General features: G+C 49.2%; 1 protein-coding gene across 2 annotated transcripts in view; it reads left to right on the forward strand.

Annotated features, from left to right (window-relative positions):
* Positions 1 to 17,021, forward strand: part of LOC118218037 (sodium/calcium exchanger 1-like) — a 122,803-nt gene that overhangs the window by 99,907 nt on the left and 5,875 nt on the right. For both annotated transcript variants that reach the window (XM_035400397.1, XM_035400398.1), the window contains exons 4-6: positions 1,640 to 1,776; positions 3,146 to 3,245; positions 15,358 to 15,633. In XM_035400397.1, coding sequence (XP_035256288.1) covers positions 1,640 to 1,776; positions 3,146 to 3,245; positions 15,358 to 15,633 — 513 coding nt within the window. The remainder of the gene's footprint in view (positions 1 to 1,639; positions 1,777 to 3,145; positions 3,246 to 15,357; positions 15,634 to 17,021) is intronic.

The raw sequence follows: 17,021 nt of genomic DNA on the forward strand, positions 1-17,021 counted from the left end.
AGGTCATTCCAGATTTCAATTATTTTTGATGGCTGAGGAGTAAAACTCTCCACAGGATTTCCTGGGCACTTACAACAAGGCTGAGTTGAGTATTTTGAGGTCTTTATTTGAGTGGATAGAGGTAATAAATGAGTTATAGCATACGTCAGAACTTTTGCTTTTGTTATTCCTGGTTAGCAGTGATGCTGTCACTGTGATTGGTCAGAGTCCTGGGGGCGGAATTAATTAAAGCACCAAGTCGATTGGCCCCCGAGGATTATTTTTTTGCACGACTGTCGTGTGTGTTCAAGCCAGAATGAGCTTGGAGAATTGAAATGCTGTAATGATGTTGTCAAAGCTGTGTGTAGATGCAAAACAACCCCCCTATTTATGCCTTTCATGTGACAGAGGTTGTCATGTGTGGTTCTCCCCAATACGCAGTTTATTTGTATGTGTTTTATTTCTATATTTATTTCAGTGGAGAGACACGCCCTGTACCAAAACAGCACACACTGACAGTGTAGATCAGACAAGACGTCTTGCTTTCGTGCGCTACAGGAAGTCTTCCTTTAGGTCTGAGTGCACGTGCCTGTGCCATGCTGCTGCAGACAGGAAGTGCTTCCACACGTACCATAGATACTGAGTAATGACAGAGATCCCAGCTTATCCAGCGTAGTTTACTTCACTGGGCCCCACAGCAGGCCGGTTGGACTCTAAGGGGCTTTAAGCAGGAGGACAGAAGGACGGATTTAGAGTGGGACTGGCCTTTCCACGCAAATGGACCAGCTGAGTGTTTGGTATGAGGCTCCAGGCTGAACCTCTCTCTGGCTCACAGTATGAGGCTTTAGGCTGGACCTCTCTCAGACTTACAGTATGAGACTCCAGGCTGGACCTCTCTCAGATTTACAGTATGAGGCTCCAGGCTGGACCTCTCTCAGACTTACAGTGTGAGGCTCCAGGCTGGACCTCTCTCAGACTTATAGTATGAGGCTCCAGGCTGGACCTCTCTCTGGACCTCTCTCTGGCTTACAGTATGAGGCTCCAGGCTGAACCTCTCTCTGGCTCACAGTATGAGGCTTTAGGCTGGACCTCTCTCAGGCTTACAGTATGAGACTCCAGGCTGGACCTCTCTCAGATTTACAGTATGAGGCTCCAGGCTGGACCTCTCTCAGACTTACAGTGTGAGGCTCCAGGCTGGACCTCTCTCAGACTTATAGTATGAGGCTCCAGGCTGGACCTCTCTCTGGACCTCTCTCTGGCTTACAGTATGAGGCTCCAGGCTGGACCTCTCTCTGGCTCACAGTATGAGGCTCCAGGCTGGACCTCTCTCAGACTTACAGTATGAGGCTCCAGGCTGGACCTCTCTCTGGACCTCTCTCTGGCTTACAGTATGAGGCTCCAGGCTGGACCTCTCTCTGGACCTCTCTCTGGCTCACAGTATGAGGCTCCAGGCTGGACCTCTCTCAGACTTACAGTATTTGACTTGTGAACGTGGTGACATAGTGGAGGGTCGCGGTGACACAGTGGAGGGTCGCGGTGATGCTTCTCCATGGTCGTGCGTCCCAGGGCGTGTCCCAGGGCGTGTCCCAGGGCGTGTCCCAGGGCGTCGCAGGCGCCGGCAGGTGGTGATGGGCGTGGCCTTTCCTGCTCTGTCTTACAGAGGAAGTGGAGGGGGAGGAAGAGGAGCCCCTGACGGGGAAGGACGAGGAAGAGCGGCGCATCGCAGAGATGGGCCGGCCCATGCTGGGGGACCACGTCAAGCTGGAGGTGATCATCGAGGAGTCCTACGAGTTTAAGGTGCGCCCCCGGACCGCCCTGTTTCAGTCTTTTAAAATCAGTTACCCCTGTGTTTCTGTCTTTCTCCCCCTCTCTCTATCTCTCTTTTCCTCTCTCTCTCCATCTCTCTTTCATTTGTCCCCCGTTTTTCTCTTTCTCCTTCTCTCTTTCCCTCTCTCTCTCTCCATCTATCTCTCCATTTTTCCATCTCTCACTCCCTCTCTCCCTCTCCATCTCTCTTTCCCTCTCGTTCTCTCTTTCTCACTCACAATCTCTCTCTCTCTCTCTCTGTCTCTCTCTCACGCACGCACACAAGCACGCACACACACACACACACTTCATCACAGGAGAGCTGTATGCCTCCCTCTGCTTTTTTAATGGCTGTTAAGCGTGTGTGTGCTTGCGGTGTTGCTATGCTGTTGCCATGCTGACCTACAGTCGCAAAATTAATTCCTTGGAAACGGACAGCAAAAAGTTACACACTGTAGTTTACATCACTGAGATTTATAACCTCAAGCCCACGGAAGGGAAGTCAGCAGCTGCTGGTGAAAGATAATGCAGAACCCCGAGATCTCATAAGCGAGCCAGTTTTTCAAGGATTTAAGTGCACTTGTGCCTATCGTGAGTGTTCACAGGAACTTCTCGAGAGCTGTGACTTCAACAGTTTTATAATATATTACTAAGATAATCCTACACTTAGTGCATTTATTTCTTCACCATGCAAAATAAAGCATACATTTGAAACTGAGGACCTCTGTTTTCTGAAACATCTATCAGTCTATGTCTTTAAAATCCAGATTTCTGTGAAATATATCAGTATATTATACAGAGAAGATCCACACAGATGCAATATAGAGCAGCGTGCTCCATTTCCAGAGGGCCACTGACCCCAGTGCAGATGCTAAGCTGCCTCCCCGCCCCCCCCCCCCACCCCCACACCCCCCCCCCCCTTATTAGATGCAGGGGAGACGGGGGGAATGTGCTGAGTCAGCTGCACAGCGAGCAGCAGGTAATAGAGGTTCTGTGGCTGCAGACGCCTCTGTGTCCCTCCTGAAGTTTCCCTTTGCAGTAACGAGGCCGTGCGCTGAGAGAGGTTTCCCTCGTCAGGGTCAGGTCCCTGTCCTTTTCCTGTCTACTGCACACGTAACTGTGTCTGAACTTCTGTAGATCAAGTTCAATTAATTTTATTGGTTCACTAAGAATCTGTAATGTGTGCCGTGATGTTCAGTTTGAAAACATCGGCCTGGTTCGGACGGGTTTTTATACGGCCTGCGGATCAGACCCTTTTGAATAACTACTTTAAATTTACATACACCTTTTAAGTTCCAGGAAAAGCATCCATGGCATTTCGTTGCTATGTGCTGAAACGTCGCTGTGTTTCTCTCCACAGAACACCGTGGATAAGCTGATTAAAAAGACCAATCTGGCCCTCTTGGTCGGGACGAACAGCTGGAGGGACCAGTTCATCGAAGCCATCACGGTCAGCGCTGGTGAGTAGGCATGCGGTCGGTGTGCGGTCAGATGCTGGGTGGGCGGGTCATGTGAGGTCCGGGCGTCACCCCATTGACCTGCTCCAGCTCCTGCTCCTGCTCCTGCTCCTGCTCCAGCTCCTGCTCCTGCTCCTGCTCCTGCTCGCTGCAGCAGTGAGGAGGTCTGACTCTCTCTCACAGACCTGTAGCGCTCGACGGGCCGGACAAAACCCGCCCGCGAGGTGCAGCAAATCACACGAGCCGCAGCTCGCTCCACACACTCCCTCTGCTGGCCGTGCTCGGTACTGCGTGCAGGCCGAGGAGAGTGCTTTTAAAGATGGAGCGGACTTCAGCGGTGTGCCTCTTTGATTGATTTAAAGCAGGACGGGTAATATTCAGGGACACAATTCAACTCAGAAATCCATATGACAAAATAATGCAGTGGAGACTTTTTTATGTCTAGGTAAAGCCACTTAGTTTAATTTGCTCTGTGGAGATGCTGTGGCCACCCTGGGGTTAAATATGGGTATTAATTCGGAGGCTTATATGTCACTGCAGGGCGGTAATTCCTGTCCCAGGGTGCAATATAACACCTCTCCCACATCTGCTCTTTTACAGCCCCTCACGGGAACCGCCTCGACACACACCCACGATTCAGAGCTCTCCTCTCTCACAGAAATGGCCTCAACACACACCCAGCATTCAGAGCTCTTCTCTCTCACAGAAATACCCTCGACACACACCCAGGATTCACAGCTCTCCTCTCTCACAGAAATACCCTCGACACACACCCAGCATTCAGAGCTCTTCTCTCTCACAGAAACGGCCTCGACACACACACCTCCTGGTTTCAGCTGGGAAACTGCTGTCAGATTACAGGGTGTTGAGTTTGTTTGTGTGGGTGTGTGTGTGTGTGTGTGTGCATGTGCACGTGAGTTTGTGTGTGTGTGTGTGTGTGTGAGAGAGAGAGAGAAAGTGTGTGTGTGTGTGTCAGTGTGTGTGTGAGAGAGAGAGAGAAAGTGTGTGTGTGTGTGTGTGAGAGAGAGAGAGAAAGTGTGTGTGTGTGTGTGAGAGACAGAAAGTGTGTGTGTGTGTGTGTGTGTGTGTGTGTGTGTGTGTGTGTGAGAGAGAGAGAACGTGTGTGTCTGTGTGTGTGTGAGAGAGAGAGAAAGTGTGTGTTTGTGTGTGTGTGAGAGAGAGAGAGAAAGTGTGTGTGTGTGTGTGTGTGTGTGTGAGAGAGAGAAAGTGTGTGTGTGTGTGTGAGAGAGAGAAAGTGTGTGTGTAACTGAGTGATAAAGAGAAAGGAACAGAGACCGCAGTAATAGGGCAGTTTATCACAGTCTGCTTCCCTGTGGTGTTCGGCTGTGTCTCCAGCTCCCCTCATGTCCGTGTGTCTGTCCGTCCTGCAGCGAATAACAACAGAGGAGCCTGTCTCAGGGGACCGGGGTGGGCGGTGTGTCAGACTCCACTCCTCTGCGCTGAGATGCTTGTGAATGTGTGCTTTGCAATGGGAATATGAAGCAAAGCAGAGCCAGACCTCGTCCGCGTCAACGCTAACCGCTAACCGCTAAACCAGGCCCGCCACCTCTCTCAGGCCAAAGAAACGAGACACAGGCGACACTCCAAAAGATAATGGCTCACACAGACTAAAGCTTCATTTCGTATCTTTATAATCAAAAATATATTGGGGAAAAACGGCTAAGAGTTCATGCTAATGTCTTTCGGCTAGCCAGCTTTGCTTGGGACTGTTCTGGGACTGTCTGACTCCCACTTGACTCAGGAAATTATGTTTTTGATCTTTTCTATTACACACCATCTCAGAGACACACACACACACACACACACACACACACTCTCTCTCACACACACACACACACACACACACACACAGATTCCCTCTCCAGTGCTGATGTGAGCAGACTCAGCCGTTTGGACTCAGTAAGTCAGGTTAATGGCTCCCCTGGTTCTGTGCTTGTCCTCTCCCTCCTGGGCTCGTGCTGTAAAGCCGTACGGAGCGGTGGACTGAACGCTCGTCCCTGCAGCCACGGGACGCGGGGTGGGAGGAGTCTAATCAGACAAAGCGGTCGTTGGTCTGTAGGGGCGACGTAGCTCAGGAGGTAAGAGCGGTTGTCTGGCAGTCGGAGGGTTGCCAGTTCGATCCCCTGCCTGGGCGTGTCGAAGTGTCCCTGAGCAAGACACCTAGCCCCTAATTGCCCCCAATGAGCTGATTGGTGCCTTGCATAGCAGCCTTTCACCATTGGTGTGTGTGTGAATGGGTGAATGAGAGGCATCAATTGTAAAGCGCTTTGGATAAAAGCGCAATATAAATGCAGTCCATCTTTTTGTCAAGCTCAAAGGGGAGGCCTGCAGGGGAGGCCTGCAGTGATGTCATCGGTCTGAAATGGAATGAGAGGACAGGGTCCAGCATTTCGTTGACGGCGCACCTGGGCGAATATTTCTCCCAGAAGCCCCTGAGCCTTCATGCCCCACACCTGGACTCAGCAGCCTTGGCTCCTCGCTGCTTCGGATTTGAAAACGATCGGCTCACTCATGAAAAGTAGACCTGGATTCTTCTCGCACCATCCATCAGCCTATTCTGTCCCAGTAATTGCATTCGTCTAGATGGAGGAATAATCGTCCTTTAAAACATCCCCCACGCCGTGCGACGCCGCGGAGGTAACTGCAGGCGCATGCAAGTGAGGTGAAATTAAGTGCCAGTTATTGACCGTGTGTATAAGGGCTCAATAAGGGATGATCAGATGATAAATACAGCCTCTGGATCCCCGCTCCAACCTGCCCTGAGATAATGAGGCACAGATTTGTTTGTCTCATGGATGTGTTTGATGGTGAATCGTACAGCTATTTATAACCTGCTGAGTGCTTGGTATGCTGCTCTATCAAACCGCTGTTTGAAAACTGAAGGCTATGCAGCTTTTAAAGAATGCAGCTCCGCTTGCCTGAATGAATGTGCTGCACCAAAACAGAAGCAGTCTGTTAAAACTCCAGAATGTGAAAAGTGAAGTGACAGCACCTCCACGCATCAGCCAGACTGTTCTTCCGTTTATCTCTCCATCCTCACTTCAGTGATCTTGTTTCATTTTTTCCAGCACAGAAACAGATGTGAGATAACAGGAAGTGAGAGACAGATGTGAGATCACAGGAAGTGACGGACAGATGTGGGATTACAGGAAGTGACAGACAGATGTGAGATCACAGGAAGTGACAGACAGATGTGAGATCACAGGAAGTGACAGACAGATGTGAGATCACAGGAAGTGACAGACAGATGTGGGATTACAGGAAGTGAGTGGGGTCACTAGGTTACCAGTTGTTAAAATTGTTTAAAGTTTTCTCTCTTCTGATCAGAATAAGCACTCCTGAAACGTGTGACCTCCCTTACATGGAGACGGCTCACAGGTGAGGAGGATGTTGTCAGACAGGATGTGCTTCGCTTCCTGTGTGCAGGAGACAGCAGTACAGCAGAATGGGTTTTTGTCTGAAGCCGTGTGATTCCTGGATGGAACATTGTCTTGCTGCTTGTAAGATCTGGACTCTACCTTCCTGACTCCTCACTCCAGAACGAGTGACAGAGAGAGAGAGAGAGAGAGAGAGACGGAGAGAGAAAGAGACGTTTTCTGTGGAATTACTGTCTGGGGACGCTGGAGGAATTTCACAAGAGATGCAGAGTAAGGAGTATGGAGCGAGTGTAGAGAATAAAAGATCTCCAGTTCAGGTCATCCTCTGAACGACTCCATGCCCTCCAAAGTCACACGCCCGCTCCAGCTAATCTTCCCGGGATAATTGGGGGAGAAATTAGCTGGTGAGGATTATCTTCTGACGAGGTTTGTTTGTCTTCGAGGGAGATAAGTGCTGTGGCTCAGCCCAGTGTTAACGCTCTTAGCGCATTAGCGGTTGCCCGCGGTTACGCGCCACGTGCGTTTGTTTGAGTTTGGCGGGAGTTTCCAGGGCTGCAGGCTGTGACGCGCGAGCGGCCGGGTCAGCAGACGGACGTTAGCCGAGCCGCGGCGGGCTCTGCTCCGACACGACGCTCGCTCCGCGTCGCGTGATTATGTAATTAGCCCCGCCTCTCTCCCACGTTATTACAAAAATGGCGACTTCAGCGCCGGTGGGAGGTTTGCCCCCCACTCCCTGTAATCCCAACCGCGGTTAAGCCCGTCTGATTAAATAATTACCGATCGATCTTTCCAATTAACCGCCTTCCTCATGGCTGTAATTGCTATCCGAGAGCTTCGTGGAAAAAAAAGGTGATTAAACCGCCTTCTGATGGTTTACAAACGATGTGGCCGACCCCAGCGTCACTTATCCATTCCAGATCTGTGTTTACATTTGGTTTTAGAGGCTACGCTCTTTCTGTCTCGTTAGCATTGGGGTTTAATACAGAAAATCGAGAGCAGGGATCTTCAGAGAACGATTATGGGTTTATGAATTATGGCTTGTGCTCAATTATTATTCTTGCTCATGCTCTACCCCCACCTCCTTAGGATTCTCTGAGCGTGACGATCATACCTGTGTTTTGAAGTTTTCAGATCTGGTTAAATCTAATATATCAGCCCTGTTCTCTTGCATGTGTCTGGGAGTAGCATGTTTAGGATGTACGTTAAATCATTAGATCCCCCTGCAGGTCCCTGGGAAATGCTCAATGAAACGTGAAACTTTCCAAAACGTGCAGTAGAACTGTGTTAAGACTGGCTGGGCTTGGAACTCAGGGTGTTGCTCGGGGGCCTATCAGAGCCTGTCTCTCAGGGCCTCTCTCTCAATGTGGCCCAGCATAGCCACGCTAGTCACCTTTTCATCACTGAAGTAAATATGTATTATTCATATGAGTCAGAAATGATTTGGTTCTTCATACCGGGCGTGTGCCGCACAGTGTCAGCATATTCCAGACTAGCACCACAATAATAAGCAGAACTTTATGCATATTTTAAGAAGGCATCTACTTAGTGCAGATATATGTATCATGCATTTTCTTCATGCATTGTTTATAAAAGTGTACGTGCAATGCGTTCGGCCCCTGTTCCTGATTGGCCCCACAAGGAAGCGGTTGAAGAAGCTTGTTTTCACAGGCTTTGGTAAATTAGGTGATTAATAATGTCTCTCGTTTACAAAATCCCTCTTCCTTCCTTTTCTGCTGTGTTCACCCCCATAAAACGTTACAAAAATACAGTGCCTACATCATGGGCAAGCTCTTAGTGTGGATTTTCATCCACATATAACTGATGAACAAATCCCTCATCATTTTCCCTGACCTTAAAAGCGCTTCCTACAAACAGACATGCAAATCTGGCCTCCAAGTGCGTCATGCTGTGTCTTCATAACTCAGACAGCGACTTGCTCCATGCTGATGGTTTTTACTGCCGGGAACTGCAGTGCAAATATTACCAGTGATCTGCAATACCGTGGAAATGATCCATAAATCTGGAATACTGTGGAAATTTTCCGTAAATCTGGAATACTGTGGAAATTTTCCATAAATCTGGAATACTGTGGAAATGATCCGTAAATCTGGAATACCGTGGAAATGATCCGCAGTCGACTCATCGGCACAGCTTGGAATGTTTTCCCGCCGACTCTAAAGTCTAACGATCCCGCGTGGAGCCGCGCTCGTCTCTTAGGCAACCCGCGGATTAAACGCCAGCCGCCAGGCGTCCACGCGGGAGGCGCACTTTTCCACGGACGCTACGTTTGCGTCTCTCTTGCGGTGGAGACAGGAAGCCGGTGCGTTCCCCGCCTCAAGGGATACGCACGTCCGCCGTTTCTGTTTCTAAAAAGCAAAAACAGAAAAATAACTAATTTCTTTCCTATCTAAATGTTCCTCTTTGGTCCCACTCTGTACCCTGTGTGTGACAGCAGGGCAGAATGGTTATGGAGGCAAAGAGGGAGGAGCAATCATGTTCTCACTGATGTGAACCAATCATTGGGTTCTGATGTGGAAAGGAAATAATTTTGATTGGTTCAAAAACATTTGCCGATTGGCAGATTGCTGTAGCTCCTCCCATTATGGAACTTATCACACTACTCTGGCCAATGGCTCTTCAGAGTGTTTAGGATCATGCTTTCGCAGCCCCTTATTACGCACTTGATTGCGCCTTATCATGTGATCCCTGTCTGTGTGCGACTCTGGAGTCATACTGAGAAAGACCACAGGGCTTAATCACACATTCCTTTGTTAAAATCAAAAATGATTTCACATAAATTGAGCTCTTTGTTACAAATTAAAAGCTTTCAATGTAACGGGGTCCAGAAGTAAGGCTGCCACGTTAGATGCAATTACGGAGATTTCATTTCTTATTATTTTTTTTTTTTGCTAAGAATGGAGAAGCTTGTTAATCATGAGGAGCAGGTTGAGGGTCGTATGATAACACCCCCCCCCCCCCTCGCCAGCCAGCCCCCATTGGGCTCTGGATCAGCCCGCTGTCTCCCCCAGCCAGGTTCCAGAATCTCTCACCGTAAGAACCTGTGAGGAGTTTTGCTCTGATAAGTCCCAGCATGCCCTGCTCTGCCAGGCCAGTCGGCTTATCTGTGCGAGCAGAGATAAAAGCTCTATGGTAGAGGCGTTCGGTCTTTCAGCTCCTCTCTAACACAGCCCACTTCCACATCACTTCCCCCGCAGGTGGGGAGTTAACTTTACACACAGTGTCTCTGCTGACACACACACACACACACACGCACACACACCCACACTCACACACACTCACACACACCCACACACACACACACACCCACACACACACACACACCCACACACACACACACACACACACACACACACACACACACACTCACACACACACACACACACACACACACACCCACACACACACACACACACACACACACACACACACCCACACTCACACTCACACACACACACACGCACCCACACTCACACACACACCCACACACACTCACACACACACACACACACCTACACCCACACACACACACACACACACACGCACACACGCACACACACACACACCCACACTCACACACACACACACCCACACTCACACACACACACACACCTACACCCACACACACACACACCCACAATCACACACACACACACACGCTCACACACACACCCACACTCACACACACACACACACTCACACCCACACTCTCACACACACACACACACACTCACACACACACACCCACACTCACGCACACGCACACACGCACACTCACACACACCTACACCCACACACACACACACACACACACACACTCACACAACCACACTCACACACCCACACACACACACACGCTCACACACACACACACCCACACTCACACACACGCACACACACACTCACACACACTCACTCACACAACCACACTGGCACACACACGCACAGACACACACACTCACACTCACACACACACGTATGCACACGCTCACACACACACACCCACACACACACACACACACACACACCCACACACACACACACACACCTACACCCACACACACACACACCCACAATCACACACACACACACACGCTCACACACACACCCACACTCACACACACACACACACTCACACCCACACTCTCACACACACACACACACACTCACACACACACACCCACACTCACGCACACGCACACACGCACACTCACACACACCTACACCCACACACACACACACACACACACACTCACACAACCACACTCACACACCCACACACACACACACGCTCACACACACACACACACCCACACTCACACACACGCACACACACACCCACACACACACACTCACACACACGCACACACACACACACACCCACACACACACGGGACATTCAGCTCCATTAACATAGAGTTCACCTCAGCCTCACCCTCTAAGGGCACATGAACACTGGCAGGGAAAAGTACCCCGAGACATTCGGAGTCCAGCTGACATCTTATTCGACGGGGCTCTGCTGCAGTTCAGCTTTCCTGCTCAATTATTGTAGAATAAACGTTAGCTTTGTGACCGTTCCCCTCATTATTTTTGAGATCAGGCCCAATTTCATATTTCCTTGTTCCTTATCTCTGTTTTACTGATGTACTTCCTGATGAAGATGGACGGGTTTTTATAATACGCATTAATGTTATGATATGATAATTTTTTTCCACGAGACAGTGACAGATTGTAGGCAGATTGTATTAGTCTTGGGAGCAGGATAAGTCATCCCGTCCAATTTGTGCCGAGATTCCGATATTCGGCATCGACGTCCCGCAGGACAGTGAGTACTGTTACGTTAGAAGCCAGAACACTGTGAGGAACAGCTCCCTTTCCCAGACTCTGGATCTCTGTGTTTTTGAACACACAAGATTCACACCGTGGCAGTCTGAACTTGAGGGTGACATGGAGAAAGGAAGATGTTACATTACAGGCATTTAGCAGACGCTCTTATCCAGAGTGACTTACACAACATTTTACACAGCATTTACATTGTATCCACTTATACAGCTGGATATACACTGAAGCAATGCAGGTTAAGTACCTTGCTCAAGGGTACAACGGCAGTGTCCTACCCAGGAATCGAACCTGTGACCTTTAGGTTACAACTCCTTACCCATTATACTACACTGCCAGCCATAAAATTTCCATGTGATATCCCAGCCAGCACACCACATTAAAACATCTTTTTAAAACACAACACAGTAGTCTAAACTTGAGGGTGCATTGTGTAAAATTGAAAGATGGTATGATTAATTTTGGGCTAAGGCATTTGAAAGTCAGAATAGAAGAATATATTTCACATTTCGGAAGTTGAAGCTATGACAACACAGCAGTAAGTGGAAATTACCTAAATTTTACAGGATCATGTGACATATGTCATACTGTATGTGTGACAGTTAGCTAAAATAGTCAGAAACACTCTTAATTCTTCATGAAGAAATGTTGGGGCAGAAATGAGTCGTGCAGCGTGCTGTAAAGGCCATGTGGTGAGTGCTTTGCAGCTGTGGGGATAGAGAATCCTGCAGTAAAGCTGTTTTCTGTGCTGCTTTTTAGCGCCAGTAGAGATTGAGGTCTGCGTTTTACAGCTGTGTCCAGCTGTATCCGGTCTACATGCCAAAAGATTCCATATCCGATATGATACTTCTGTGCACATTTCCGTTGGTGTAAACATGGATTAAAATGTAGTGGCATAACGCATACAGTGTTGGTGACGCTTCAATTCGTTTTAGACTAAATAGCCCCCAGCCTGTCCTTCCTGTGTAAATTCATCATGAGATATTAATCTTTAAAAGAGTAGGAGGTTTTCTTTTGTGAATGTTTTTATTGCAGTACTGAGGGTTCTAGAACTCTAGGCTTACTTTTGGTTGCCAGCAGTGATTGTGACATCAGCATTAGAATGTTCAGCTAAGAAAGAGGGGAAGGGGGGGGGCGGGGGGGACATGGCACTTGACATTTCTGAGATGAGTGTCTGTGTGAATTTCACCGGCTGTGTTTCCGTGGTTACCGGATTAAATAATCGAGCTGCAGCAGGCTCTCTCTTGTCTGTGGGTGTAATGTATAGGAGCCACGGAAATGTCTCTGCCACCCTGCAGCAGGGGGAGGAGCTTAGTTCAGCAGTGTCATATTTATGTCCAACTATGTGAAAATGATGGGGAATATGAAGCAGTGGTGTATGTCCCTGTCAGACGGGACAAACTGTAAGAAAAATATATAAAAAGACATAATATCTTACAGGATTTCACCTGTCTCTGCAAGAGTCAATGCAGTCTAATGGGAATGCAATTTTAATATAATTCAGAAAACCTTTTTTAATGGTCTGTTGGGGTTTTTGTGAAACTGCAATTAATCACACTGTTTACCCACTTCACCCGTTTTCCTGGGTCTGAACTGGGGAGTGATTTTAAGGTGAAAACAAACAAGCAGTTTAGTAGGTTCACTAGGACCAGAGCTGCAGATCCCTAGATTACTGGGTAGTTTTTTTCAATTGGGTGCCACTTCTGCCTCCGTATCTATGGAGTAACACAGACTATATGGAAATATAACCTGATCCTTGTAACACAAGTAATCGCAAAAGACATTTGTGTCTGCAGAGAGCAGTGACCTTTGCGTGCTTTGAGTCATGTTATTCTAGGAGACGCTTCATTGGGATTCCTTAGTTTGTCGGCTGATAGATTTGAATGGATTTCAGCCTCTTTGCAAAAACTGAACAAAGCAGTTTGTGCAGTGTACAATGCTGCCTTTTTTTAATGCGCAAAAATTCTTTGCTGGTCTTTGTGCTGGCAAAGGAGGCAGTGAAATTAGATTCTTTTATCCTGGTACAATTGATGTCAGAATGAAATGGGGAGCGTGCGTTTTGGAGATGCGCACTGACACGCGTTTCTGATTTAATCAGTGTGGACTCAGCTCTGCAATTACTGCCTGATTTGGTCTGTCGTATTTTGCTTAAAGGTACATGGTACAGCAGCCTGTATCAAAAACCTGTCAAAAAGCTGACTGTCTTACATTGTATCCTGAAGTTTTGAATCAATAAATTATGAAAAACAGATGTAGATGTAGAAAACATACTGTAGATGAATGCCCCCCATCCATATACACACACACACACACACACACACACGCAGAAACACACAAACATGCAAACACACACAGAAACACACACAAACGTGCAAACACACACAAACACGCAAACACGGTGTCATTGCACCATCTGTTGTATTCTCCAGATGTCGGCCATTTTGATCTATCTTTCTGAGGTCATGTGTGTGTGGCATGTTTATGTTTCCCCCGCCCTGCAGGTGTGTGTTGTGCAGCACAGTCATCGCTGACACTGTCTATAGGCTCAGCAGTGCTCAGGCTAATCTAATCTCATCTAATCCAATCCAGCCGGTCCCGAGCACTCAATTATTGATTGGAGTGGAGCCCTGTGTAACGGTGTCTGTCCTTGTAAAACGTCCCGGCCTTCTTCTGTCCTGGCTCTGTGCCCGGGCTCCTGTCTTACCTGCTCCTCTGGTGATAAAAGTTCCCGATTTTCTTTGCGCCAGTCGTCTGCTTCGAGCCGCTGGTCACGGCGAGAGTTCTCTTGGAGGAGTGAAGCCAGAGGGGCTCGTTCATTTTCTAAAAACCTTTTTGATCGTCTCTGTCCCTGGCTCACCTCGGGCTCCGGCCTGTTAGTGTGATTAAAATCTTCCCCGTGCTCATTTTATTATTTTTTTATTTTTTATTGAAGCTTCCCTCAGTGCATGTCTGAAAATGTGATTTCTTTCAAGTGGGGCCTAAACTTTACTGGGAATGCTGTTAGAGATTCGGTGTGGGACGGGGGTGGCCGTGTGGTGCAGTTAGGGAACTGCAGTTGTGACTCAAATTGTGGGTTCCATTCCCCACTGGGACCCTGCCCCAGTACCCCTGAGCGAGGTACCCTGCCTGAAAAGAGCCTCAGTAAAACGCTAAGCCCCATAAATGGGCTGTGTTTAAAAATGTAATCTGTGTAAGTCATTCTGGGTAAGAGCGTCTGATACACGCCAGAATGTAAATGAGGCACCTCGTTTCTTCTCTCATTTGCATATTCCACATTATTCGGAATTGCCCTGTGAAAGTGCCTTAATGGCTTTTGGTTATTTAACAGTCAAACATTAGCTCCCTCAGAAGTAACATTAGAGCATTAGAAACGGAGGTAATCTACCAGACCATTTAGATGCACTGTGTATAGTAAGCCTTTTATAGTTAGTAGTGTGCAGAATTTTTACCTTTTTACCCGAGTTTTTGGGTGGTTACATTTCAATGCGTGTATATCTCAAGAATTGTGATTTTTTAAACCATTTCAAATACATGAAATAAGCTCTTATTTTTCATATTTATGCTCTCATGCACTTTACTGTGAACAATAAGGGCTGCATGACAGCAGTGAGAAAATTGACCGGCCTCATTCACACCTGTGGATATCACACCTGTGACAGTGGAACCTTCTCTCTCACACAAAGCCTGGGGCTGATGATCATGTTAAAAATGTGAGTTTAGATTTTTCTGCCACAGCACACCAGCGCACAGCTGCATCAGACAGCACGCAGGAGACGCGCCCTCACAGACGCGCATCGGCAGTTGCCATGGCGCTCGCGTCTGACGTCACGGTAACGGGGGCTCCCTTTCCGTTTCCGCAGGCGAGGACGACGAAGACGAGGAGTGCGGGGAGGAGAAGCTGCCCTCCTGCTTCGACTACGTCATGCACTTCCTGACGGTGTTCTGGAAGGTTCTGTTCGCCTTCGTCCCGCCCACGGACTACTGGAACGGCTGGGCCTGCTTCGTGGTGTCCATCTGCATGATCGGCCTGCTCACCGCCTTCATCGGAGACCTGGCGTCCCACTTCGGCTGCACCATCGGCCTGAAGGACTCCGTCACCGCCGTGGTGTTCGTGGCCCTGGGGACCTCCGTACCGGGTAAGCCCCGCCCCCCCGACCCCGACCCCCGACCCCCGAACCCCGAAACCTGAACCCACTGTCCTGGTGCAGGCTTCACTGCTCTTCTTCAGATACCCTGTGCCACTCTGAAGTCCCACAAATACTGGCCAATTATCCCCACCTGACCACCTCATCATCCTCCCTGCATCTGATTGGCTGTACAAAACCCCATGCATTCCCTGTCTCCGCCCACTTTGCTTCCCCAGGTTAGTGCTGCTGAAGAGAACAGCGCTCTCAGCTGACCTTGAAATGAGAGTAAAATGAAAGATCTCAGACGGGGTTTGCTGCAGTGTTGGGTGCGCTGTGGAGTTGAGGGTACAGTGTCAAGCCTGGATGGGTTGAATGGCGTGTTCTTGTCACGTAGCACCCGATGAGGCCAGATAATAAGGTACGAGGCGAATGAAGGCTGGTTTCCCGCCCTTGTGCCTGAGCATTCCGTGGTGCATGGATGCATTACCATGAGTCCCCACCGCTATCCCGCCACCTGACCCACAGTGTTGTTCTGCACACAGAGTCCTCTCCCCGTTCTGTACGCAGAGTCCTCTCCCCATTCTGCACAGAGTCCTCTCCGCGTTCTGTACGCAGAGTCCTCTCCCCGTTCTGCGCGCTGAGACCTCTCCCTGTGTAGCGGGCGTGTAACTGCATCTCAGACCCCCTGTCTGTGGGCGCGGCTTTATGAACCCGATCGGCTACGCCGCGCGGCGACTCTGAGCTCATTTCGCGCAGCTGCGGCTAACGGGTTTAGCCACTGCGGCGGCGGCGTGATGGATGTGGTTCGGGCGTCCTCAACCCTAATTACCACAAATCAGGCTCCGCGGCGCTAGCCCTCAAATTAGCCTCATTTTTCAGACAAGAATGCAAACAATCCCACCGCCCACAAACATCCCATTAACGGGGTTCGCTGCTGCTGCGCCCGCAGGCCGTTTGACGGATTTCCTGCTTCTCTGTTTTTCCGGCTCTTTCCGGCTCTGCGGAGGGAGGCGGGAGCGTTCTGTACGCACGCCGATCCCTGAGATCGACAGTTAGCGTAGCATAGCCACGCGGCGGCCGCGTTTCAGTGAGATAGAGTCGCTCTGCGTCTGCGAGAAGGCTGAATAAACATACTCTGCTAACATCGTTCATTCCCCCAGGGGTCCTTGGGCTCGCAGGGATCTGGGTAATCTACAGCGGCGAGCGAGCTGCGTGGAGCTCATTCCTCGCAGCGGGGAAACGACGCTAACCAGGCTAGCCGTCTGATCTCCCTCTCGCGTTTAAACGCTAAGCAGACAGGCCGCGGCGGGGAGCAGGGGGGCGCTTCTCTGTCCTGATTTGTGTCGGGAGCGAAGTTTCTGAATGTAAGATGGCTGTTCTCACTTCTCCACAGTCCA

Source organism: Anguilla anguilla, chromosome 18 (genome assembly GCF_013347855.1).
Source record: "Anguilla anguilla isolate fAngAng1 chromosome 18, fAngAng1.pri, whole genome shotgun sequence".
NCBI lineage: Eukaryota > Metazoa > Chordata > Actinopteri > Anguilliformes > Anguillidae > Anguilla > Anguilla anguilla.